The sequence below is a fragment of the Rhinoderma darwinii genome, chromosome 1 (genome assembly GCF_050947455.1).
Source record: "Rhinoderma darwinii isolate aRhiDar2 chromosome 1, aRhiDar2.hap1, whole genome shotgun sequence".
Classification (NCBI taxonomy): Eukaryota; Metazoa; Chordata; class Amphibia; order Anura; family Rhinodermatidae; genus Rhinoderma; species Rhinoderma darwinii.
In genome coordinates this window covers 556,985,276-557,012,734 of record NC_134687.1, presented here as the reverse complement: position 1 = coordinate 557,012,734, position 27,459 = coordinate 556,985,276, and the positions used below count along the sequence as shown (strand labels likewise).

Sequence of the window (27,459 nt, the reverse complement as noted above, 5' to 3'; positions counted from 1 at the left end):
GAGAAGAGCCTCCACAAACCTTACCCAACCCTCCGAGCCAAAAGGCCCTGCAAGGGTTGGGGATCAACAGCCTCCCTTTGCCGAAGCTTAGGGAGAGCCCATCTTGCCCCTGGCTCCCACCTGGGCTGCCACCCCACTGTCCACCAGGAACCAATTCAATGTTTGGCTCCCTCCAGAAGAGGAGCCAGAGTTGCAGTGGGGAGGAACCTGATGGCCTCCCCCGCTCCTAGAAAGGGGCATCCCATGAGTACTTGATACAAAAACACATGTGGACAGTGAAGATCTAGTGTCATAAAAAAAGTTGTAAAAAAAATAAATAAAGAAGTGCTCCGTGATTACAGCCCGAACGTCCGACTGTAAAAATCCCTAAGGCATAGGAAAAAAATCGAAGGACTCCTACAGCTCACCTTTATGTGGGTCCAGGTATGTACTGCGCTCGGATCCTACGTGGCGGCACATGATGTGGATAAACAGAACAGAAGAAATTTGATCCAGCGCTGGTTGATTTAAAAGGAAACGATGTTCCCACTTTATTCGTACAAATGGTAAAATCCGATGGAAGTAAGGGTGGTTGCATCAGCATTTGTACGAATAAAGTTGGAACATCGTTTCCTTTAAAATCAACCAGCGCTGGATCAAATTTCTTCTGTTCTGTAAAAATCCCTCTTGTTGTCATAGCTAGAAGTCCCGGGCAAATAGAGGTAGATGTGCTTGAATGTGTGATAGAGAAGCGCTGTGAAAATATGCCATCCGTCAGCACCAGTGAGTTTAGAGACAAAAGGAGTTAGGGCAGATTCACACGTTGCTGTTGAATTCCGCTGCGGACAGTCCGCAGTGGAATTCTGCAGTGGAATTCTGCAGCAGCCGTTTTTTACATTTGTTTCTATAAATTTTTAGGAAAGTTAGTTCAGACGTTGCAGAAAATAACTGTGCGGAAATCAGGCTGCGGTGCAGAATTTTCCCTCCGCAGCATGCTCATGACGTTGCGGAGAAGAAGCGGAATTTCACTGCATATTTCAGCCTTTGCAATGCAAAAGCTGAAATCTGTGGCAAGTCCGCTGTGATATCTGCAACGTCTGAATTACCTGTCAAATATGCAAATGTTGGTGCAGATTCGTTGCGTAATTTCCCCAAATCTGCACCAACATTTGCTGCGGAAAAAATTCTGCCACGTCTGAATGTGCCCTAACCCCGCCTGAGGCACTTGTGCACCTCAAGCTTTCAAACAGCCCGACCTCATGGCTTCAAATAAGAGGGCCTGGGTTGTCTACAGGTAGTCATTAAGCCGACTCGGAAATGCAGAAACGCCCTCGATTTGTCTATATTGCACCTGCTTTATACCAATGGCCCAGGCAAGTCATTGATAAGAGCAGATACTACACTTGATCTTAGCTAAAAAGCATAGAACCTATCTGTAAACAGCTGTTTTGAGGGTTTTGTTCCTTACCGGTACTAAGAGGCCTTTCATATAGCGCTCCGGGGATGCTGGTTCTGATTGACAAGACAAAGTTTGTATGGCGTCTTACAGGCAATGCTCCAATGCGTACGGCGCTGTGCCTGGTAAACACTGCCAGGAGTCGGACCCCTACCGATCTGATGTTGATGACCTATCCTAAGGATAGGCCATCAATAAAAAATGTCCGGACAAACCCTTTAATTAAAGGTTTCAGTGAACATTGTTCAGCTTGGCGGTAGTGCGTACTGCAGACAAACTACAGGATTGCTGATACAGTACATAAATAAATCACAGGGCCATGCTGCTTTCTCACAGAACTGGCTCACGGACATGCCTGATTTAGGGAAATGCACTGTATATTGTCATACACTTGGTAAAAATCTCTCCTTTGAAATGACTGACTTATTTAAAATTTAGGAAGGCTCACACAGTATCCTTGTAGTTTTTGTTGACCCATTTTTAGTAAATTTGCTCTAAATAACAGTTAGGTTTGGGCTTTGCAAATTGTTTCCATGTCCCAAATGCAACCTTTATGTAAATTAGCAGATAAATGTCATCAACTTTATCTTTTATTAAATGTTTTGTCTGTAGGAAATCCTGGCAACTCTGCATGATACAGAGAGCAAACAGAAAAAACTACTATCCACAGAATTAGAAACTTTGGAAGATGCAGGTAAAACATAATTGTACATCCTATGTGCAAACTCAATGTTTGCCACAGGATCCCCCATGGTAGGCTGTTCACTGGGTTTCCGCTGCTACCCCCAGCGATCAGCCATAATCTATGAGAGAATTTAGCAGCAAGTTTTCAATACCGGTGCAGTGCCACCATGGAGGAAATAAAGCATTACACATTATTATTAAAAGCAATGGCCTCTCCATGCAATACTTGGATACTTAGATATGCTGGGTCTTCCAGAGGGAGAGAACCTCTTTGTAGCCGCTCTCCACTATGGCTAAGAGGCCTGAACTGAGGACCCCCTACTATTAACTCAGAATTCCTAATAGGGTATTTGAAAATGGGTTTTCTAAACCTGACAACTCATTTAATTTTTTTCTTAATCTTGTTTTTCTCACTTTACCAATCCCCAGCTTCTACGGCACCAATGCTTTTCTGGTCCCCCACTGGTCTTTGTTTACCCGGCTCCAGCGATGACGTACCGTCTTGACACTTCAATGCTGCAACCTATCGATACATTCAGCAGTGACGTGTCAACCTCAATGACGTCAACAATGCAGCCAGTAAATGACATCAGAGGTCATGTGTGAAGATTACCGTGCCCCAATGATTACCGGTCAACAAAGACCGGCAGGGACCCTAGGAAGCGTTGGGGCGGGAGAAGGGGGCTATTGGTAAGGTATTACTCCTTTTTTGTTTTATAGCATGGTCAGCCATTAACAAAAAAATCTTGGTGTAATGACGGGGTAGGGAGACAGACAGGTGAGCCCTCATCTACCCGCCACTCAGTCCTTGCCTACTTGCAATGGCTCGTCCTAGGCGACGGCGTACAACTGGGCGACGGTCCCTACGCTCAATAAGTGCATGACAGACAAACAGACAAGGGTACACAGAAGCTAAGGGAAATGGGGCAGTTGCCCACGGCAACACAGTGAGCAACAAGAGTAGTGAACGAGTCGAGTCAAACCAGGAGTGTACGAGGTACAAATCGCAGAGCAGGAGCGTAGTCAATAAAGCCAGGGTCAAAAATGAAGCAAGGTCAATGATCATAGCAGGAGCAGCAGAGCCAGGAAAGAATCACAGGCACTGGAGGAGCAGGAAATGCAGGTATAAATAGACAGAGGGTGAGAGCTAGCTCCGTCTGGCCAGGCTGTGATAGGCTCTCCCACTCCTCAGCCTCCCAGCCTGACTGGTAGAAGATCGTGTCACTCTCTCAGACTTAGGAGCAGGTGCAGACTGATTACCCACGGGCGTCTACACAGAAGCTGTGTCTGGCAGATCCTTTACACATGGGGTAAGAAAACCCCTTCAAGTACTGAAAGCTAAACTCTAATTGGTTGCTATAGGCAACAAGGGCCTATTTTTCTGTTAGACAGTATTTATAAATGAGTCCCACTGTATACAAACAATATGGTCTAGGCAGCCATGGTGTCCATGAGGTGCTCTCTGATATGGAACAGTGTACAGTACGTTACACAGTATCAGCACCGAGTGCTCTTTTTCACAAAGCTTTATTTATAATTATCTGGACAGCCCCTTTAAGAACATCAGATTGTTGTCTTTTGCATGGTTTGTTCTGCATGCATTTCAGTTTTGAACAATATCTTTTTTCTGTGAGCTTTTTTCATTGATTAGCAGTCAATGGAACAGTTTATGCTAATTGCCGCCTGTTTCTGAATATTCTGCTACCTGACATTTTGATTTAGGATGTGGTAAATATACACTTTTCTTAACTAAAATAATAGTAAAATGATGTGTACTTTACAATAGATTATACTTTCAGACTTACGGTATGTTATTTCCCAGAATATTATGTTCTAAAGTGAATTGATCTATTTAAAGAGATTTTCCCCAATTCAATTTTCATGTCATCTTAATAGGACATGTCATAATAATCCAGTTGGTGGTAATCTGGTCGCTGAGATTCCCATTAATACAGAGACAGGGCCAACTTAGTTCTTGGCCATCAATGCAGGCGTGGCCATGTATGTTCAGTCACTCTCCAGAGAATGGAATTTCCAGAAAGTGCCAAATTAGACTGTTGGACCTGCACCGACCATAGTCTTATGACATGATATAATAACCTTTAAACATGTATGACCACCTTCAAAAATAATTTAATTTAAAAAATATATATTAATGGTCTCATTCCCTATCCAAGGTTGCCTGTGGTCTCCCTAATGTTACCCAGTCTATGATGGTCATCTTGGTTCACCTCACCAACCAACCTTCTGGGGACTCCACGTCTTTTTCCTATGGCAGGCCTCCTAAACGGGTCATATCCACGTGGTCTCACCCGCCCTCAATATCACCTGCCTCATCAGTCTCCCCACCCCTCTAGGGGATTTTTTGCCATTTCTTCCCCTCACCGGGGACCCTTGTCCGAGGGTGAACGCTAGGATTTAAATTCAGCACTGAATTATGAGCAATCTTGGCCTCTACAGTAGACAGTCTATCACTGCGATCAGAGACACATTACATCCTACAGTTGTGGACCTGTCTTCCCCTGTTGAAACGGTCACCTTCCTTCGGCCCAGGCGATCGCACAAACCTTTTCCCTTCCCTCCAACTCGGAATTTGAAGAGTACGTTTCAAGAGAATGGAGGCATCCTGATAAGAAATTTGCCCAGACTTGTCGTCTGGATATTATGTATCCTTTTCCAGAGAGTATTTCCTCAAATTGGGCGATGCCTCCTGCTATGGTCTCCCATCTGGCCAAGACCACTGCTCTTCCTATAGCAGAATCTGCCTCATTCCACAATCCTTTGGAATGACATATTGACTTTCTCCAAGTTCCTTTGCGGCCGATGGCTCGGCCTTGCGTCCAATCTGGGCTCGTCATCTCCGTCATGGTCTCCTTTCACTGGATCTGGTGATCTCTCTCAGTACCTGTCAGACGCTACTAAATATCTGTGCGAAGCCTCCCTGGATGCTGGTCGCCATGTGGCACACGCCTCTTCTTCCATGGTTGCCGTGTGCCGGACGGATGCCGGTCTGCCGACACTGCTTCTAAACTCTCCCTGATGGCTCTTCCCTTTAGCTCCTGTCTCTCTGTAGCCTGCTTGGACAAAATCAACTCAGAAGCAACAGGTGTGAAAGGAAGCGCTCACCTGCCTCAAACTAAGGCTCGTCATGCTCCTAATTTCCAGAAACCAGGACCTTTTAGTAGATTCCTCAGTCCATGAGCATCCGCAGTCCCACCAGGACTCTAATAACAGACCTTCCTTCAAGCCCCGTTCCTCTTGGTGCTCCCGCCCTCAGGCTGCTAAGACCGCAGCGGGTAAAACCAGTTCTGGAGCCTTGGTTGCAGGAAATAGTCTCCTAAGGTTACAAGATTGAATTTCTACACCATTTCCCCAACATGTTCTTCCAGTCCACACACCCTCCATCACCTGCAAGGGCATTTGTCTTTCTTTTAAGCAATAGTCTCTCTTGAGTCGAGTAATTGTCCCAGTTCCTCCAGGCAAAGAATTTTGATGGTTTTACTGAAATCATTTTGTTGTCCCCAAAAGGGACAGTTAAGTTTTTTCCATTATGGACCTAAAACGGCTGAACGCCTTTGTCAAGATCCATCATTTCCGCACAGAGGCGATTTTTCTCTGTCTCAGTACCTGGACGACAGTTCTGGCTGGCAGTACGGTCTGAGCCCAGACGGACAATGTCACGCCAGTCGTCTACTTCAATCACCTAGGTGGGACATGGAGTTAGACAGTAATAGGCAAACCATAGAAGATGAAATGGGCGGAGCATTACTTTTTGGTTTTCTGAGCAGTCCCCAATTCTGGGCTCAACAATTGGGTCGCGGATTATCTCAGTTGCAAACAGGGTGAACCAGGGGAGTGGGCACTTCATCACGAGATGTTTGAGAAAATTTGTTCCAGGTGGGGCACGCCGGATGTTGACTTGCTGGCATTTTGACTTAATTGCCAGGTCCCCCTTTTCGTCTCCAGGTCTCTGTTTTCCAAGGCGTATGTGGTCGACGCTCTGGTGGCTCCTTGGGATCACTTCAGCTGGATTTGCATGTTTTCCCCACTGCATCTTCCTTCTAAGCTCCTCAGAAGGATCAAGGCCAAGGAGATTCTGATCAGTCTTGTCACTCTGGACAGGCTGCGCCGTTGTTTGTAAGCCGACGTGGCTTTACTTAATGTTTCCTAACGCTTAACTCTTCAGCGTGATCTGCTCTCTCTGGGGCCTCTCTTTCACCTGAGTTTACAGTTGTTATGTGTAACGGTGTGGCTGTTAAAGCTGCAGTGCTGAAAGCTCGAAACTTATCGGAGCAAGTAATCCAAACCATCTTAAAGACCCGGAAGCCTTATTTGCCCTACATTTATCACCGTACTTGGAAGACATATCTTCAGCGATGTAAGGATCAGAACCTTCCTCCCTTGGTTTTAAGGGGCAGGTATCCATTCTGTCAGTTTTTTTAGACAGACCTCTGTCGTCATAATTCGATGTCCGGACTCTTCTGCAGGGTATTACACAAGCAGTGCCACCCTCTCAGCCCCCGACTCCGACTCTGGCTTTTGTTGTCTCTGCAATACATTTGGCTCCTTTTGAGCCTTTTTGTGAGATTTCGTTGTGCCTGCTCACATGGAAGGTAGTGTTCCTTGTGGCGTTGACCTTATTTGGTCATCCTCCATAATTGACTCTCCATCAAGATACGGTGGTGCTCCGCACAGTGCCCACTTTTTTGCCCTTAATTAAGATATTATTTTGCTGTTCTTCTGTGCCTGTACCTGGTGTATTCTAAGGAGCGCTCTCCATTATTTGGATGTTGCATGCACCACACGGGTATACCTAACAGTCTCTTCCTCTTTTCACCACTCCGACTCTTTGTTCGTGGTCCCAGAGTATCCGAGGACAGTCTTGGCGGCCTCTAAGGCTACAATCACTCAATGGCTGCAGTTAATTTGCAAGGTCTACCGGCTCAAAGGGAAGGAACCCTTGTTCCTAATTAGGGCCCATTCCACTAGGGTGGTTGGTGCTTCCTTGGCTGTGCGCCATCAGGCTTTGGATCTGCAAGGCAGCTACCTGAACTGCACACATGTTCACCAAATTTTACATGGTGCATACCTTTGCGTCCACAGATGCTTCCCAGTTTGTCGGTCGGACATGGTTTTATTTTAGGTGTCTGATATTATTGTTCTATTACCTTGTATTTTGCTTCTCCTACTGCTTTTGTATAGACTGACTAGCTGTAGGAGGGGCCAACCCTTTTTTATTCTTATTTGTGATTTATTTTTAGATGAATAAATTGGTAATAGCTAAATGACTAAGCGTATTAAAATAGAAAGAATTATTAGAAATTGGAACTATTACAATTCTCACCAGAAAAATGGATCGTCTAAACTGCAATCCGTTTGGCACTGGCTAAATTCCCAGGTAACGGTCCCCAGATTAGTCACCGATTGTCGGTGGGTGTGCTGTAGCAGAGTCTGGAATGTAGCCAGTGGTGGTCAACAGATTAGTAATTAGGAAGTAGCAAGCCGGAAAATAAGACAGAACTGTTGTCAGGAGTCAGGCTAGAAGTCAATACTAGGAAAAGAATCACAAGACCACAGGAACAAAGCAACAAATACAAAGGCGAGATAGGAGCATATCTAGGAACAAGACAGAGGTCAGGAAAAGAGTCCTATATCAATAGGAACAATATCAAGTATTACATCAATCTGTAGATGAGGAGTGAAGGCTGGAGTCATCTTTAAAAATGCATCAGGAACCAACATCATCTAAAAGATCAGGCAGCCGCAGCAACCCGACACCTGACCATTGCACATAAATGACCATGTTGGCCATCCCATTCCAAAACCGTGGGCATTAATATTGATTCCTTTTTGCGGCTCGAATAGCCTCCACTCTTCTAGGAAGGCTTTTAACAAGATTTTGGAGTGTTTCTGTGGTAATTTGTGACTATTTAGCCAAAAGAGCATTTGTGAGTCAGCCACTGATGGTGGATGAGAAAGTTCTTTCTTTCATTCGGCGTTCCAATTCTTCTTAAAGCTGTTTGATGGGGCTGAATTCAGTGCTCCGTGTAGGCCACTCGATTGCCTTCCCACCAATTATGGACGAGCAGAGTCATTCTGGAACAGGAAAGGGCTTTCCCCAAACTGATGCCAAAAGGTTGGAAGCGTACAATTGTGTAAAATGTGTTTTTATGCTGTAGCATTAACATTACCCTTCAATAGAAATAAGGGACTTAATCTAAGCATCCCTAAACCATTATTCAACGCTTATAAATGTATACCACAAGACTATATAGTAAATCTACACATAGCTAGTCTAATATATCTTTATTAGTACATATATAACAAAAAATATTAATGGCTGTCTCATAAAATCAATTACAATCTCTGATAAAACAAAAGACAAAACTGCGGTGGTGCTCGAATATACAAAGTCACGTAAACATTTATAAATTGCAATCAATACATCACATGATATAGAAACAATCCACTATACAGTGCCAAAAATTCCCAAGTTGGATAGTATATAGGTTGAAATAACAACCCCCCTGAAAAGACAAAAGCACAATATACAGATGTAGCCGTCTTTATCTTGACTTTTAACGCATTAAATACACAGTGGCACACTCCTTTATCGTGACTTTTCAATGGCTTTTGTTGTGTGAGATCACGCTGCAGCAAATTATCAGAGTCAAGATGGCTACATACATATATACCCAATGGCAATAAATGTTTGCCAGAGAAATTATGTATAAACAAATTTAGACCAGTATCAGGCCAGAGAACCACATAAATAAGGCCACCATGTCAGACTGACCCATATTGTGCAAGAGTTGCACCAAAAACTACCTCCACCTCAGTACCCTGACGCACGTTTCACCGTCAGATTTCTCAAGGGGTTCTGTGGTGGAGGGAGAGGCAGGGGCATTTATAATCACAATACAAAGGGGCATGCCTGTTATGACCAATTAGAGGGTGGAAAAAAGTTTGTCACCAATAAGAATAGTAGTGAGTAGGATCACAGCTAATCATCCATGTTAACTAATGGCGCATGAAGCATCCCCAGTATCAAAGACGGCATGCGCCAGAGCCGGCGTCCGGAAGACATGTACTGCGCAAGTTCTGCGCAGTCCACGTCATCACGACTGCTGAGGTCTAGTGCACGGCGTGACACCAACGTAATGCGCATGCGCTCCACGGAGGCCAAAAATCCCATTATCCCTCCTCCATCAAATTTTACTGTAGGCATGGAAACCCATTTTATGAAGCCCTAGACGCACAATTCTTGTGCTGATGTCACTTCCAGGGTCAGTTTGGAACTCTGCAGTGAGTGTTGCAACAGAGGATAGGTGATTTTTACACACGACAAGTTTCAGCACTCAAAAGTTTCTCTCTTTGAGTTTGCATGGTCTACCGTTTCGTTGCTGACCTGTTATTACTTAGAACGCTTCCACTTCATAATAATACAGTAGCACTTACAGTTTACTGGGGCAGGTCTAGCAGATCGTAAATTTCGCAAACTGAGTTGTGGCATCCTATGAATTTGCCACTTTTAAAATCATTGATCTCTTTAGTACAACCCATTTTTACTGCCAATGTTTGTCTATGGAGATTGCATAGCTGTGTCCTTAAAGAGGCTCTGTCACCAGATTTTGCAACCCCTATCTGCTATTGCAGCAGATAGGCGCTGCAATGTAGATTACAGTAACGTTTTTATTTTAAAAAAACGAGCATTTTTGGCCAAGTTATGACCATTTTTGTAGTTATGCAAGTGTTACAACCAACACTTCAGAGTAACGAGCGGGATCGCGCTCGAGCGTGATCCCGCTCGTTTAACGCGTTAAATGCTGCGGTCAATAGCAACTGCGGCATTTAAATGGTTAGAAAGAGGGGGGGGCGACACCCTCTAACAGCTCATCGCGCCCCCCGCAATGCAATCGCGGGGGGGGTGAAGGTTGCTACGGCTGCCTGGGGGCCTAATGAAGGCCCCCAGGTCCGCCATCTTTGTGCTCGTATTAAGCGCTGCCTCCGGCAGGGCTTAATAGAAGCCTGTCAGAATCACGATATGCTGCAATACATTAGATCACTGGTTGAACTCCCCTAGGGGGACTAATAAAAAAAGTGAACATTTGTAAAATAAAGTTGTTTTTTTATGTTATAAAAATATTAAAAGTAAAAAGAAAAACCCTTTTCCCATTTTCCCCCTAGAGCATAGTAAAAAAATAAATAAACATATCGCCGCATCCATAAAAGTCTGAACTATTACAATATATCATTATTTAATCCGCACGGTGAACGCCGCAAAAAAAATTTAATTGTAAATGCCGGAATTGCTATTTTTTTGGTCACCATCTCACACAAAAAATGAAATAAAAGGTGATCAAAACATCACATGTACCCCAAAATGGTATCATTAAAAACTACAGCTTATCCCGCAAAAAATAAGCCCTCATACCACTTAATCGACAGAAAGATAAAAAAGTTAAGGCTCTCGGAATTTGGTGACACAAAATAAATTTTCTTTTTTACACTTAGGTTTTTACTTGTAAAAGTAGTAAAATATAGAAAAATCTATATATATTTGGTATCTCCGTAATCGTATTGACCCGCAGAATAAAGTTAACATGTTGTTTTAATTGCACAGTGAATTCCATAATTGCAGAACCCCCATTTACAGATAGCAGATATTTTTGATGCCTATTTGAGGACATGCTGCAAGTTTTTAAATCCGCAGCCTGCTTTATGTCATGGATTTGACACCGATTTTTCCCAGCAGATTTTAACCTTCGCACGGCAAATCCGCAGTAGAATCTGCATATAAAACAAATCTGCAACCTTTGAACAATCCCTTATTTATTCTATCTTCTTTTTTTAATTCACACTATAAAAAGGCCATTTTTATAAATAAGCAGCTGCTAAAGCTCTGTTCTCACCGGTCTTGGGCTCTACGTTCTGTAATTTAATTTGGATCTAAAATTGACAAGATGATTAAAGGCGGATATATTCACTTAAATAGGACAGTGGTGCAATATCTTGCACGGCCGCTACAAATGTAACAGCACATTCAGGTATGAACGGAGAGGAGAACCATGTAAACAATGAAGAGGCTGCCGCAGCTTCTTCTATCAGCTGATAGTCGGGAGTGCCGACAGTTGAACCCGCACCGATCTAATATTAATGGCCTATCCTAAGAATAGACCATCGGTTTTAATATCCTGGATAACTCCTTTAAGGATAAAATCACATGCGGCAGATTTCTTGCTGAAATTTCTACAACTGAGAAATCCATTCCATACATCTGATTAGGGTTATTTCTGCAGCAAGCACATGGAATTCTGCAATCTCTAATCAGATGAATGGGATAGTAACAGCCCCTGTGAAAAAGATGTGGGTGTACAGATGTGTCATACCTAAACTTTCCTCCTATCTTAACATATTGTAAAGGATCTGCCAGACACAGCTTCTGTGTCGACGCCCGTGGTTAATCAGTCTGCATCTGCTCCTAGGTCTGTTAGAGTGACTCGATCTGCTACCACTCAGGTTGGTAGGCTGAGGAGGGTTTGAACCTATCACAGCCTGGCCAGACGGTTCTAGCTCCCGCCCCCGGTCTATGTATACCTTCATTTGCTTGTTGTCTTTGCCTGTGATTCTCTCTTGTTTCCTGGCTCTGCTGTTCCAGCTATTACTATTGACCTCAGCTTCATTTTGACCCTGGCTTTACTGACTACGCTCCTGCTCTGCGTTTGGTACCTCGTACACTCCTGGTTTGACTCGGCTCGTTCACTACTCTTGTTGCTCACGGTGTTGCTGTGGGAAACTGCCCCATTTCCCTTAGCTTCTGTGTACCCTTGTCTGTTTGTCTCTCGTACACGTATTGAGCGTAGGGACCGTCGCCCAGTTGTACGCCGTCGCCTAGGACGGGTCGTGCAAGTAGGCAGGGATTGAGTGGCAGGTAGATTAGGGCTCACCTGTCTGTCTCCTTACCCCGTCATTACATAATCACAGGCCCATATACCTTTTCTACCCTGGTTCCTACTACAATGGACCCCCTTGAGACCCTGGCTCAGCAAATGCAGGGTCTCTCCCTACAGGTCCAAGCCCTGGCTCAGAGGTGTGACCAGCGTGATGCTAACCAGCTAGTGCCCTCCACCTCACCTCTTGAACCCCATCTCAAGTTGCCTGACCGGTTCTCAGGGGACCGGAAGACTTTTTTCTCCTTTTGGGAGAGTTGTAGACTCTATTTCCGTCTAAGGCCCCACTCCTCAGGTTCTGAGAGCCAGCGAGTGGGTATAATTGTCTCCCGGCTCCAGGACGGCCGCCAAGAATGGCCTTACTCCTTGGCCCCTGACGCCCCTGAACTTTCCTCTGTTGACCTTTTTTTTTCCGCTCTCGGGCTCACCTATGACGAGACTGACAAGACTGCCTTTGCCGAGAGTCAGCTGGTGACCTTACGTCAAGGTAAGAGACCCGTTGAGGAGTACTGTTCTGACTTTAGGAAGTGGTGTGTAGCTTCTCGGTGGAATGACCCTGCCTTGAGGTGCCAGTTTAGATTGGGTCTGTCGAACGCCCTGAAAGACCTATTAGCTAGCTATTCCTCTTCTGACTCTCTAGATCAGGTTATGGCTTTAGCGGTACGTCTTGACCGACGTCTCAGGGAACGATGACTTGAACGTTTTTGTGCCTTCGCCTCTGGCTCCCCCATGATGGCTCCAGAGGTTCCGTTGCTTCGTTCTTTCACGGAAAACTCGGATGAACCAATGCAACTCGGGGCCTCCGTGTCTCCCCAACAACGTAGAGAGCTCCGCAGGAAGAATGGTCTCTGCTTCTACTGTGGGGATGACAAGCATCAAGTGAACAACTGTCCTAGGCGTAAGAATAAGCAGCCGGAAAACTTCCGCGCCTAAGTGACCATCGGGGAGGTCGCTTGGGCGCACAGGTATTTCCCGTAAATTTGAAACCTAATAAGATCTTGCTTCCCTTTCTGGTCTCTTTTGAGGGTAGGTCTGCCACCGGCAGTGCCTTCGTGGATTCAGGGTCTTCTGCTAATTTTATGTCTGTGAAATATGCTATATCTCTAGCTATGCCATTGATTCATTTGCCTAACCCTGTCCCGGTAGTGGGTATCGACTCCACTCCACTTGCTAATAGTTATTTTACGCAGCATACCCCTGTTTTTGAACTCATTGTTGCCTCCATTCCTTTGGAGCAGTGTTCTGTGCTGGTGATGCAGGGATTACCGTCCGATTTGGTTTAAGGCCTTCCCTTGTTGCAGATGCATAATCCCACGTTTAACTGGAGTACTTGGGATCTTACTAAATGGGGTAATGAATGCATGACGTCATGTTTTTCTGTTAATTTTATTTCTCTCCCTGAGGAGGTGAACACTCTACCTGAGTTTATTCAGGACTTCGCTGATGTTTTTTCTAAAAAGGCCTCCGAAGTGTTACCTCCTCATAGAGAAAACGATTGCGCAATCGATTTGGTACCAGGAGCTAAGCTCCCTAAGGGTAGGATATTTAATCTCTCTTGTCCCGAACGTGAGGCCATGAGAGAATATATCCAGGAAAGCCTGGCCAAGGGTTACATTCGCCCCTCTACTTCTCCGGTAGGTGCTGGCTTCTTCTTCGTAGGGAAGAAGGATGGTGGTCTTAGGCCATGCATCGATTACCGAAACTTGAATAAGGTCACTGTAAGGAACCAGTATCCCCTTCCTTTGATTGCTGATCTCTTCAATCAGGTTCAGGGGGCCCAATGGTTCTCTAAGTTTGATATTCGGGGGCCTTATAACCTTATCCGAGTCTGAGAAGGGGATGAGTGGAAGACTGCGTTTAACACGCCCGAAGGTCATTTTGAATACCTCGTCATGCCCTTTGGGTTGTGTAATGCTCCCGCGGTCTTCCAGAATTTCATAAATGAGATTTTAAGAGACTACCTGGGGATATTTCTTGTAGTGTACCTTGATGACATACTTGTGTTTTCCAAGGACTGGTCCTCCCACATTGAGCATGTCAGGAAGGTGCTCCAGGCCCTTCGGGAAAACAAACTGTTTGCGAAATCCGAAAAATGTGTGTTTGGGGTGCAGGAGATACCATTTTTGGGTCAAATCCTCACTCCTAATGAATTCCGCATGGACCCTGCCAAGGTTCAGGCTGTGGCTGAATGGGTCCAACCTGCCTCCCTGAAGGCGTTACAGTGCTTCCTGGGGTTTGCTAATTATTACAGGAGATTCATTGCTAACTTCTTGGTCATCGCTAAGCCTCTTACGGATCTTACTCGCAAAGGTGCTGATCTCCTCCACTGGCCTCCGGAGGCGGTCCAGGCTTTTGAGATCCTTAAGAAGTGCTTTTTCTCTGCCCCAGTGCTGATTCAGCCTAACCAAATGGAGCCATTCATCGTGGAGGTTGACGCCTCCGAGGTGGGAGTGGGTGCTGTCTTGTCCCAGGGTACCAGGTCCCTCACCCATCTCCGTCCCTGTGCCTACTTCTCCAGGAAGTTCTCACCCACTGAGAGTAACTATGACGTGGGCAACCGCGAACTCTTAGCCATTAAATGGGCATTTGAAGAGTGGCGCCACTTCTTGGAGGGGGCTAGGCACCAGGTAATGGTCCTTACCGACCACAAGAATCTGGTCTTCCTAGAATCTGCCCGGAGGCTAAACCCGAGACAAGCTCGATGGGCGTTGTTTTTTTACTAGATTCAACTTTGTGGTCACCTATAGGGCTGGGTCTAAAAATATTCAAGCTGATGCACTGTCGCGTAGCTTCTTGGCCAGCCCTCCTTCGGAGGAAGATCCTGCTTGTGTTTTGCCCCCAGGTATTATCATATCCTCTGTTGATTCTGACTTAGTCTCCGAAATTGCAGCTGATCAAGGTTCAGCTCCCGGGAACCTTCCTGAGAACAAGCTGTTTGTTCCCCTGCAATTCCGGCTAAGGGTACTCAGGGAAAATCATGCACTATCTGGCCATCCTGGCATCCTGGGTACCAAGCACCTCATTGCTAGAAACTATTGGTGGCCTGGGTTGCCTAAAGACATTAAGGCCTACGTCGCCGCTTGTGAACTTTGTGCTAGGTCCAAAACTCCCAGGTCCCGACCAGCTGGCTTACTTTGTTCTTTGCCCATTCCCCAGAGACCTTGGACCCATATCTCCATGGATTTTTATCACCAATCTGCCTCCATCTCAAGGCAAGTCGGTGGTGTGGGTTGTAGTAGACCGCTTTAGTAAGATGTGCCACTTTATGCCCCTCAAGAAACTACCCAATGCCAAGACGTTAGCTACCTTGTTTGTCAAACACATCCTGCGTCTCCATGGGGTTCCTGTCGATATTGTTTCTGACAGAGGGGTACAATTTGTTTCATTGTTTTGGAAATAAAGAAACTATTTGGCAGTTCAAAAGGGGCGGATACGCCAATATAAGCATGCAGCGTATCCGCCCTGTGCGCCGCAGGGAATTTCGGCCGAAAAACCGCACCAAACTGCAGCCGTCTCATCTCAGGGGACGGCTGCAGGCTGTGATTGGCAGCAGCGGCAGTCACATGAGATGAAGCGTCGTCCCAGGAGGCCGGCCCTCTGATGTCATCCAGGCCGGCCTCCTGAGATGATGTTTTATCCCATGTGACCGCTGTTACAGCCTGTGATTGGCTGCAGCGTGATGAAACGCTGAATTCAATGGGGAAAAACTGCAACAAATGAGCAGCATTTAAGCAAATACATTTGACATGCTGGGGAATAAAATTCCGCACCGCAGGTCAATTTCTGAGCGTTTTTTTCTGCTCAGTATTTACGCGGCGTGTGGATGAGATTTGTTTTATCTCATCCACTTTGCTGCTACTTTATTTGCTGCGGATTTTCCACAATGAAATCCGTTGCAGAAAATCCACAGTATTTACACGTGAGAACTGACCATTTTAGGCCTCATGCACACGACCGTAGCCATGTGCACGGCCGTGATTTTCGGGTCGGTTGGGGGCGGAGTGTCACCCGCAAGCCGCCCACAAATCGCGGGCCATGCACATGGCCGCGTGTATTATTTCCTATGAGCCTGGACCGCAGAACACGGCCGTAATAAGACATGCCCGCTCTTTCTGTGGTCCGGGCTCCTGGGCCATGCACGGACCGTGGAAACCACGGTAGTGTGCATGGCCCCATAGGAATGAATGGAGCCGCAATTCTCCCGTGGATTTTCGGGGGAATTGCGGCCACAAAAGCAGGTTCGTGTGCATGGGGCCTAAGGGTTGGTCTGCTGTACAAAATAAATTAGTTAGGCCCAAGGTAGAGAAAAAGGGACATATATCTGCCAGGGTTAAAAGGTAGTGGCTGAGATCCTGGTCATGACTCCTGGGCTGTTTTCTCAAACTATATGCACGGCCTCTGAATCTGCTAAAGCCACTAATGCCTTCAGTTTAAGAAAGCGCTATTTTCATACTTATTAACAACTAATAGTTCTCCCTGTTTAGAAAGTTCTCCTTTTATTTCAGTATTCTTCGGATAATTAGATTTCGAATTGCTAATCTCATGGTGCATATAGTATGTCCACTCCTGAACTAGTTGTGATGTCACAGCATATTACCTAACTGAAACCCACCTATAATCTCACAGTAGCTTACTCAACGGAAAGGGAGTTGTCATGTCACAGCAGCTTACCTGATTGGAACTCACTCGTGATGTCACAGCAAATTAACTGACAAAAACCCACTTGTGAGGCCTTAGAATAGATGGCGCCCTGTGTGAAATTTTCTTTCGGCGCCCCACCCCCTTCATAAAAAAGTGCCCTATAAAGTATAATGCCCCCCCAGTATGTCCCCTTTAGTGACCCCAGACACAGTATAATGTCCCCTAAATGCCTCCACACAGTAGATTACCCCCCACAGTAATGCCCCTTTAGTGCCCACCTACAGTATAATGCCCCCATAACTGCCATATACAGTATAATAATAATATTTAATAATATAGTCTATTATAACCTCTTTAAGGACACAGTATTTTGTCCTCTGTGTGCCTACACAGTATAATGCCCCCTAAGTGCCACACACAGCCCCTTCCCTTGTAGATAGTGCCCCCTTTTAGATTCTGCCATACAGCCCCCTGTAGATAGTGCCATACAGCCCCCACCTCCCCCTTGTAAATAGTGCCATACAGCCCCCTACCTCCCCCTTGTAGACAGTGCCCCCCACCTCCCCTTGTAGACTACACCATACAGCCCCCCACCTCCCCCTTGTAGACAGCAACATACAGCCCCCCAAGACCCCCTTGTAGACTGCAACATTCAGCCCCCCCACCACCCCCTTGTAGACAATGCCCCATAAGCAAATAAAACAAAAAACATTATACTCACCTAGACCCCGTTCCCACGACGAACGGAGCTGCTTTACAGTGCCAACCGGGGTCCTTGCGTAGGCCGGCGTGATGAAGTGATGTCACCACGCCAGCCTGCCCAGGGATCCTGTCCCTGCGCCTGATAGGTTGTAGGCCGAACGGGCCCTATAGCAACTGCTATGGTTGCTACAGTGGTAGTTACGCAGAGAGCAGAGAAGGAGCGCCCAGGCAGAAAGGCAGCTGCAGAAACGCCGGGCTTCCGGCGCTTCAGAAACACAAGCAGGGGAAGTGAGCCAGCACAGCGCCCCCTTCCACCTGCTGGAGTGATACGCTCTGTGCACAGGTCGCACACCACAAAGGCCGGCCCTGTGTGAGGTCATAACAGCTTACCACACAATTGTTACATCACAGCAGTTTACCTGACTGAAATAGTTGTGATGTCACAGCTGTAACCTGACAAACACAGTTGTGATGTCACAGTAGTTACCTGGCTGAAACTCTCTTGTGATGTCACAGCAGCTTACATCATGAAACCCACTTTTGATGTCATAACAGCTCACTTGACTATAACATTTTTGTGATATCACAGTAGCTTACCTAGGGACGGACACCAACAACAGAGTACTCCTGTATAAGAACAGTATATGGGATTCTTGATTTTCATCTGATAATTTGGTGACATAGGGTTGTTAGCCGTAGACCACCTAATTTATAGCTCTCCAAAATAACGCTCATTGCTGTACTAATTCACCAGTATTTGTCAGACCTGAATAGTGCATCCCCTTACATGTAATCCAACAGACCGTAGAAACCACTATTATTGTTTGGAGGGATCAGTGAGCCCCCTCACGCAACATTCACCACATCTGACCTATCACTATAATGTGTTTTAAATAGTTTGACGTTAGAGCTATACTTTGAGATTATAAGAAGATGCTTAAATAGCACTTCTCATCCACAATATAATCTAATTAGGGTAAATGCTAATAGATACGGTAAGTGGGTAGCACCAATTCTTGCGCCTAGCGCAGAATAGTAGTGAGGGTCCAGAGGTCATGAGCTGGGAGCCGTTCTGTTATTCAATGTGTGTATTTCCATGTATCAAGTGCATGTACATGTGTACTTAGTGAATGTTTGCATGTAAAGTATTTGTGCATGTGTGCCTATATGTAGTAAGTTTGCTATTGATACGTGTATGTAGATAGTATGTATGTCCGCTCATACGAAGTAAGTAGTAAATTTTTGCGTACATAGTAAGTATGTACAGTACTTGCTAAATACATGTGTGAGTTGCTGTTATGTGTCAGCCAGTGCTGATCTCCCAGTCTGGATATGTCAGGATTCATCAAATGTTTTCCATTTTGATCTTCACAGAAAAATATATTAGAGAGCTAAATGACATACAGAATGTGCTTAATAACATAGTAAATCTGCAGAAAATTGAAAGAGACACCCTTGCAAAAAAGTACAGGTAACTAATTTTAGTTTTCTTTTTCATTTCTACCCTATATAATCTTTCACATGTCATCTCTGCTGTAATGTAAATAAAATTGGAAATGGAAAGTTTATCTGTATGTTTATAGAAGAGGGAAAAGATAGCAAACTTTTTCGTAAAGTATTGAACATACACATAGAATTATTATATTATAATATATTATTTTCATACACATAGAATTTTTTATTATAAATAACAACATTTTTGTTTTTAAAAAAAAAATTGTTTATTTATTTTTTAAAGCTTCAAAGTTTGGGAGTTGGCTATCTGTCCACCATACTAGGTAAATAAAGCTTTATGGTGACACACGTTGGCAATGCCCAGCTGCTTTGCTGTCTGTTCTGCAGCAAGAGTCATTTAAGGCTATGTACACCTACTCAAGTCTTGATTAAAAATCTTATCAATCGTTTGGCATTTTGTACCTGCAGCTCCTATGCAGACCTATGCATGACAATGGTAGCAGACTACAAACAAGCTGTATGTAGTTCAATCCTGTAGTAATATTCCCCTCATTCTGTTCCCTACTTTTTTCCAATGGTTAAACCTCCCTCCACTTTTACTTAAAAACAATTATAGTGCAGAAGTGTGCACAATAATTGTTTTTCTAAATCACTTGTATCACTGAATCTGCTTCTAACAGTAGCACGGACTGTCTGTAGTCCGTAGCTGCCGGCAGCTCATAACTCTTCAGTGGGAGACAACTAGTCTAAATGGCTCCCGTATGCAGAACTGACGCTAGCATCATAAAATTCTATAGCACTAAGGCCTCATGCACACTTCCGTCGGCCGTTGTACGGCCGTTAATGACGGTCCCGTCACACACGGGCTGCACACGGATGGCTTCCGTGTGCAGCCCATTGTTTCACGGACCAAATTCAATGCAAAGGCCGAGACTGTTCCATCAAAAACGGGCAGGAGTAGAATCTGCACTACTTTTGACGGAACGGCCACACGGTTCCGTTAAAACAACGGAAGTGTGCATGGTCCGATTGAAATGAATGGGTTCAGGGTGCTATCCGTGACAAAAACGGATAGCACCTTGAAGGAAAAAACTAAAGTGGACATGAGGCCTAACGGCCGTTCTGAATACGGGAGCTATGGGGATGAGCAGGACGCTCTGTCTCCCACTGAAGAGTTATAAGCCACTGTCAGCACAGACTATAGACAGTACGTGCTGCTGTTAGAAGCAGAATCAGTAATACATGTAACGTCTGTGGTCGCTGACCACGAACTCCTTCCATTCAGTCGACGCCCTTCTCTCAAGAGATGTCTGCACATACGGCCGTCCTGCTCCACAGTGACCACCAGGGTGCGCTCACGAGCTCAGTCCAGACTTGAGAAGCCAGACCGCAGGCATGTTGGTGATTGAGCTAATTGGTCCAGAGCACCCTGGACTATAAGAAGGTCCCAGCCCCATCCTCCCACGCCTGAGCTTTGTTGTTGTATTCCTAGTCTGTCTTGCAAATGGTCCCCTAGTGTTTCCTGCTCCCAGTGTTTCCTGTTCCTGTAACCTGTGTCCTGATCTAGTGCTGTGCTTAGCTGTAGCCGTGCTGTGCTGTATACCACGCCTGTCCTGCTACACCACGCCTGACGTCTACCTGCTGCTTAGTCCCAGCCGAGCCTGCCTTGCTACTGTCTGAGCTGTCACAGGTACCCTATATAAACTATAGACTCTGACCTGCGCCCTGTTGGCCAGCTGCCATACCGCCAAGGCGGTACGGCCCAGTGGGTCCACGAACCCTACGTGACAATACAAGTGATTTAGAAAAACTATTATTGTGCACACTCCTGCACTATAATAATTTTTCAGTGAAAGCGGAGGTGTGCTTTATGTATTACTAGACATTTACTATAGAACAAAAGCCATTTAATGCCGTTCTGTATGCTGCAAGCCTCTACAGTCTGTCCCCTAATTCTTGCTACATTCAGTAAGCTAGCAGGAAATAGAGGACGGATGGAAGTGAGTATGACTCCAGAATCAGACTACCCAGGGTTTTGTTTTTTTTTGTTTTTACTAAAGAGATGCATAAGTATGCATAGTTGCAATAGAAATAAAATCATAGGACATTTTTAATTCAGAATATTTGCAAAGTTGCTTTATTTTTGGAGCAAAAAAAATTTGCCTACGAAGGAGAAAAATTGAGGCTCGTTCTATTGCTAAAGGCTGCAGACCCATTTTACTTTGTTCCTTTGCACCATGCTTTCAAACTGATATCCAGTGAAACATTATTTTCCAAATAAACTAAACAAACCTCGACAGGACCTGAAGCAATTGCATACCTCGCAACCGTCCCTAGTTTCCGAGGTACATTCCCAGATGCCGGGCGGTGTACCGGCGGCTGGTGATATATCCAGGTGTCAACTGTATCTGCATCCTCAGGACGCAGGTACAGTTGAATCCAATGCTGAAGCAGGGAACCGTCAGCTCCCTGCTTCAGCATTCACTGTATAAAGCAGCCATGAGTGGCTCAGCACAGACAGGCGCGATGTAGTGACGTCATCACGCCTATCTGCGCCAGGCCGCTCACAGCACAGAGCGGAGGAGCAGAGGGATCACCTTCACTCGTCATGAGAACAGGGCTGGGTAAGTATTTATTTTTTTTTTTTTTTATTAAGCACTATGGGGCATTATACTGTATGGTGGCAGCTAACGGGGAATTATACTGCATAGGGCATTATACTGCATGGGGGTAGCTAAGAGGGCATTATACTGTATGGGGCAGCTAAGGGGGAATTATACTGCATGGGTGTAATGAACAAAAACACAGTAAACAGTGAGGTCCCTGTTCTTCCCAAACCTCTGTCCCTACCTACTTGTACGACCTGACCTAACGACGGCGCACAACTTGGCGGCGTTCCCTATACTGGTGCAAGTGCAACTGACAAACAGATAAGACAGAGACAGTACGAAATAACAAAGGGTCACCTGGGAAGTACACGGAGCGAGAGGCAGGGCAATCGCGCCGCAGACAAGTCCGGGCGCAAAAGGCAGAGTCAGGCAGGCAGGGTCAAATCGAGAGAGTGTGGAAAAAACAAAAGTCAGAAGGCAAAGAAAAGTCAGGAGTCCAGCCGAGGTCAGGTCACAGGAAGTCAAAAAGCAAGTCGGTCAGGGGAGTCTGAAACAAGGGAAAGCACCAGACAAGGAAACTCTAATTACAGACAAAGGCCAACTATCCCAGGCTGAACTAAATAGGGAGAGGGCGGGAGCTGAGGAACATCAGCCAGGCTTTGATTGGCCTGACGCTCCTGAGCTCCTATTGGCTGCAGACTGCCTCAGTCTACAAAGCCGGGCGACGCCCGAGCGAGTAACTCTCGATGTCCTGGAGACCAAGGGAGCCACAGGCAGAGAGTACGTGACAATGGGGGCATTATACTGTATGGTGGCAGCTAACGGGGAATTATACTGCATAGGGCATTATACTGCATGGGGGTAGCTAAGAGGGCATTATACTGTATGGGGCAGCTAAGAGACCGAGGGAGCCACAGGCAGAGAGTATGTGACAATGTGGGCATTATACTTGATGGTGCATCTAAGGAGATATGACGCTGTATGGGGGCAGCTGTGTGGAATTGTACTTTATGGGGGCAGCAAAGGAGGCATTATACTCTATAGTGGCAGCTAGGTAGACATTATATTGTATGGTGGTGGCTAAGGTGGCATTATACTGTATGGTGGCAGCTATGGGAGCATTATACTGTATGGTGGCAGCTAAGGGGCATTACACTATGTGGGGGCATTATACTGTATGGGGGCAGCCGTGGGGACATTATATTGTATTGGGGCAGCTGTGGGGCATTATACTGTGTGGGGGAAGCTATGGGGGTGTTATGCTGTGTGAGGGCAGCTATCGGGCATTATACAGTATGGGGGAATTTGTGTGGGTATTTTACTGTATGGGGCAGCTATGGGGCATTATTCTGTATGGGGGCAACTATCGGGCGTTATACTGTATGAGGGAATTTGTGTGAGCATTAGAATGTATGGGAGCATCAGTTTGGGCATTATACTGTATGGGGCAGCTATGGGATATTATACTGTATGGGGGCTTCTGGTTGACTTTACAATGTATGGGGGCATATACGGGGGCATTATACTGTATGGGGGCAGATATGGGGGAATTATACTGTGTGGGAGGCACTATGGGGTATTACACTGTGTGGGGGCAGCTATAGGAGCATTATACTGTGTCGGGGGTTCTATTGGGGGGTATTATACTGTGGGGAGACACTATGGGAGCATGATACTGTGTGGGCTGAACTGGGTGTGTATGGGTAGGGATTGGGCAAAGTTAGAGGCATGGCTTAACAGGGAAAAAATTTGTCCCTCTTTGCAATACCTGAAAGTTGAGAAGTATGCAATAGTGAACCTTTCGTTTGCCCTTATTAAGTATGTTTCATTGTTGCCTATTTTTGACTCAGATCTTACCTTTACTTCGCACATCCAATCACTTACATGCTACTGTCACTTTCACATCAAAAGCATCTCCAGAATCCACCCTTTTTCTAAGGCCTCATGCACACAGCCGTGCCCGTAATTACGGCCCGCGATTGCGAGCATGGCTGACTGCCGCAGGCCGCATTTTCGGGCCGTGTTTCGGTCCGCAATTACGGAGTTTTTCTACGGTCGTGTGCATGGGGCCTTACTGTGGAAACAGCCAAAACTCTCATTGTTGCTCTAATTCACTCTCGTTAGTCATGAGAACTTGACCCCCTCAGTCAGCAATATCCCCCACACTCCCTGCACCCTAATACATTCCATGTCCGTCATACACAGACACTGGCTGGTGACCGGCTCATGCAGCTTTATGTGTACTACCCCATCTGTATAAAAAATGGCTGGACCATTGTACTTAACAAGCACTTTCTACATTTTGTGTCTCCCTTATATCCTCATAGATTGTAAGCTCTTGTGAGCATTATCCTCACTCCTCTTGTATGAATTGATAATTAGTTTTGTCACTATGTACATGAACTCTCTAAATTGTAAGGTGCTGAGGAATATGTTGGCGCTATATAAATAAAGATCATTATTATTATTGCCTATAAGGGAGCAGTCACATGTGGAAGATCTGCCTCATCTTTCTTCAGTGCAGAAAGACGCTGCGGAAAAATGTACAATATAATCCTATGAGAGAAATATTCCAGAACGCAAACAGATTTCTCAATTGCTTGTATTGCAGAATATTTGTCCTGTAGGGTTACTTTGTAAAGTTTTCCGCAGTGTATTTTTACACTGCGGAAAAGCGCGGCACATACGCCACGTGTGACTGTACCCTAAGAATATATACTATGGGGTCTGTTGGGTGTAGAAGCGAATATGAAGCGTGGATGGTTTTGTGAAGCATGTGAGTATTAATAGTATTACAAGACTCTCTGATTCTGATTGTTTTGTTTTTCATTCCAAAAAGGGCATCCACAGACTCTTTTAAGCAAGGAATATTGAGAGACAAGATAGCTAAGCTGGCATCTAGTCAGAAAACATTGCTGCAAGTAATCCGTAATCAAAAAGAAGTGACACTGAAAATAAGAGCACATCAACAGACCAGGAGATCAGATGCTATTAATGGAGAGACCAGCTCAATGCTGCATTATTGTGATACATCTCCTGGAAGGATTCAGATATCTGCTTCATGTGCAGTTAATGAATGGCTCGAAGCCAACACTGCTAATGGAAGTACCATGACAACAAAAATACCAGCAGTGGACAAAGTGCCAGACACCGAAAGAAACCAATCCCAAAGAACAATTAGCGGATGCATTGTAAGTTCAGAGATAAGCAGAACTGCAGAGGTTCCTACTGTCTCTCCGGTATCTGAAAGTGCAGCGCATCGCAACTTAAATCTGGCACCAAGACAGATACCAATGGGACTAGAAAATGGTTCATTGAGCTTTGATTCATGCTCCAGCATGGCCCCTGTAGAATTACACGACAGAATGAATGATCATTTAGAATCTACAGCAGCAGGAAGCAAATCTTATAATTCAGCTCCTGTAAGCATCCCATTAGATATTATGGAAAAAAGAAACCTTTTTGTTAAAAAGATTAGCCATCAAACGCCACATCAAACTACGAATACTGATCAACAGCTAAAAAGGCCAAACTATGAAAATGCAATTCAGCAGGCCGATGATAATTTTTTTACTGTCTTGGCCGATGTATCAGAAAAATGGGGGCTACAACACAAAGCATTAGGGCAAACAAGTAACATATTGAACCAGACTATTCAGCAGAACAGCAAGCCGGCATCTGAAATGCAACAGAAATGTGTGGAAACAGATAGAAAGACAAGAACATTTCCACTGAGGAAACTTATGAAACTGGGGAAACTAAAAGCAGGAGTGGATGTACTAAGCTTCCAGCTACAGGTATTTTATAAAGTATTTGCTCTTTTAATTAACCCTTAGTAACCTACCTATTTTAACCCTTCGTGACCAAGCTACAGTATTTTTTTTTTTTATTGTCGCACTTCAAGAACTATAACTTTTGTTTTTCCGTCGACATAGCCATATGAAAGCTTGTTTTTTGCGGAAAGAGTTTTTTTTTTTTAATGGAACAATTCTGGGGTACATATACTATATGGACAAAAGTACTGGGCACCTACACATTACACCAACATGAGATTTTATGAGATCCCATTCTCAATCCATAGACATTAATATGGAGTTGGTCCCCCCTTGCATATAAATCAGCTTCCACTCTTCTGGGAAGGCTTTCTAAAGGATTTTAGAGTGTGTCTGTGGAAATTTTTGCCCATTCGTCCAGTAGAACATTTGTGAGGTCAGACACTGATGTTGGATGAGAGGGACTGGCTCGCAATCTCCGTTCTAGTTCAGCCCAAAAGTATTTGATGGGGTTGTGGTCAGGGCTCTGTCTTAGTATGCTGAAGCATTAAGGTTTCCCTTCACTGAAACTAAGGGGTCTAAGCCAAATCCTGAAAAACAACCCCATAGCATTATCCCTCCTCTACCAAACTTTACAGTTGGCACAATGCAGTCAGGCAGGTAACGTTGTTCTGGCATTCGTCAAACCCAGACTCGTTCATCGGACTACAAGATAGAGAAGCGTCATTCATCACTCCACAGAACACGTTTCCACTGCTGTAGTGTTCAGTGGTGGCGTGTTTTATACCACTCTATCTGACGGTTGGCATTGTGCTTGGTGATGTAAACCATCAGCCATGGAAAACCACGCCATGAAGTTCCCGGCACAGTTTTTGTGGTGATAATGCCACAGGAGGTTTGGAACTCAGCAGTTATTGAGTTAGCAGAGCGTCGTCTACTTTTATGCACTATTCGCCTCAGCACTCTTTAACTTAGGTGGTCTGACGATTCGTGTCTGAGTTGCTGTGGTTCCTAAACGCTTCCACTTTGTAATAATACCACTAACAGTTGATTGTGGAATTTCTAGGGAGCAAGAAATTTCATGTACTGACGTTATAATGGTGGCATACTATTATAGTACCACGCTGGAATTCAGTGAGCTCTTTCTTTCACAAATGTTTGTAAAGGCAGACTGCATGGCTAGGTGCTTGATTTTATACAACTGCGGCAATGGGACTGAATGAAACACCTGAATTCAATTCTTCACTTTTTCCATATAGTGTATAATTTATTGAATAACTCCAATCAACTTTTTTGTTTTGGATTCCCGCCAACCCTCAAACCCCCCCCCCCCCCCCCGGGGATGAAAAACAAAGTAATTTTTTTTTTGTTTACCGTGCAATATAAATAATATGATAACCTTATTGTCTGGGTCAGTACGATTATGGGATACAACATTTTATATAGTTTTTTTTAACATTTTCTACTTTTTCACACTAAAAATATTTTTTTCTTTAAATAATTTATCTTTGTGTCGCTGCAGTACAAGAGCCATAACGTTTTTATATTTCTGTCGATGTAGCTATATATGGGCTTATTTTTTGTAAGACGAGTTGACTTTTTCATTGGTACAATATTGGGGTACATACAACTTTTTGATAGCTTTATTGAATATTTTTGAGAAGCGAAATGAACAGAAAACTGCAATTCGGACATTGTATTTTTACTGAGTTCATCTTGCGGAATACAAATGTGATAATCGTATAGTTAAGGTCATTACAAACGCGGTGATACCAACTATGTGTATTTTTTTTTCCATAATGAAGCATTTTGTAAGAAAAAAAATGGGTTTCTTTTTTTTGTACCTGGGATCATTACATTTTTTTTCCCTATAAACGCATTTACAATTTTCCTTTAGTCCCACCATGGGACTTCACTATGCGATCGTTGGATCACTTTTATAACACGCTGCAATACAGTAGTATTTCAGTATACTATGCCTATCAGAGTAAAACTTAGAGGCATCCTTTTAGGCCCAAACAGTATTATGCTCCCATAGTGCCTTGCACACAGTATAATGCCGAATATCTGCCCCCACACAGTATAATGCCCTCTAGCTTCCACCATACAATACAATGCCCCAGTATAATGCCCCATAGATGTACCTAAACACTATAAAGCCAAGACAGATTCCCCCATACAGTATAATGGCCACACATATTCTCCCATGC

General features: G+C 44.8%; 1 protein-coding gene and 1 pseudogene across 7 annotated transcripts in view; one reads left to right on the top strand and one right to left on the bottom strand.

Moving 5' to 3' along the window:
- ANKRD31 (ankyrin repeat domain 31) overlaps positions 1-27,459 on the top strand; it is a 250,225-nt gene that overhangs the window by 190,538 nt on the left and 32,228 nt on the right. For all 7 annotated transcript variants that reach the window (XM_075838389.1, XM_075838395.1, XM_075838375.1 and 4 more), the window contains exons 24-26: positions 2,048-2,129; positions 18,787-18,883; positions 24,316-25,273. In XM_075838389.1, coding sequence (XP_075694504.1) covers positions 2,048-2,129; positions 18,787-18,883; positions 24,316-25,273 — 1,137 coding nt within the window. The remainder of the gene's footprint in view (positions 1-2,047; positions 2,130-18,786; positions 18,884-24,315; positions 25,274-27,459) is intronic.
- Positions 1,313-1,412, bottom strand: LOC142722382 (U2 spliceosomal RNA; annotated as a pseudogene).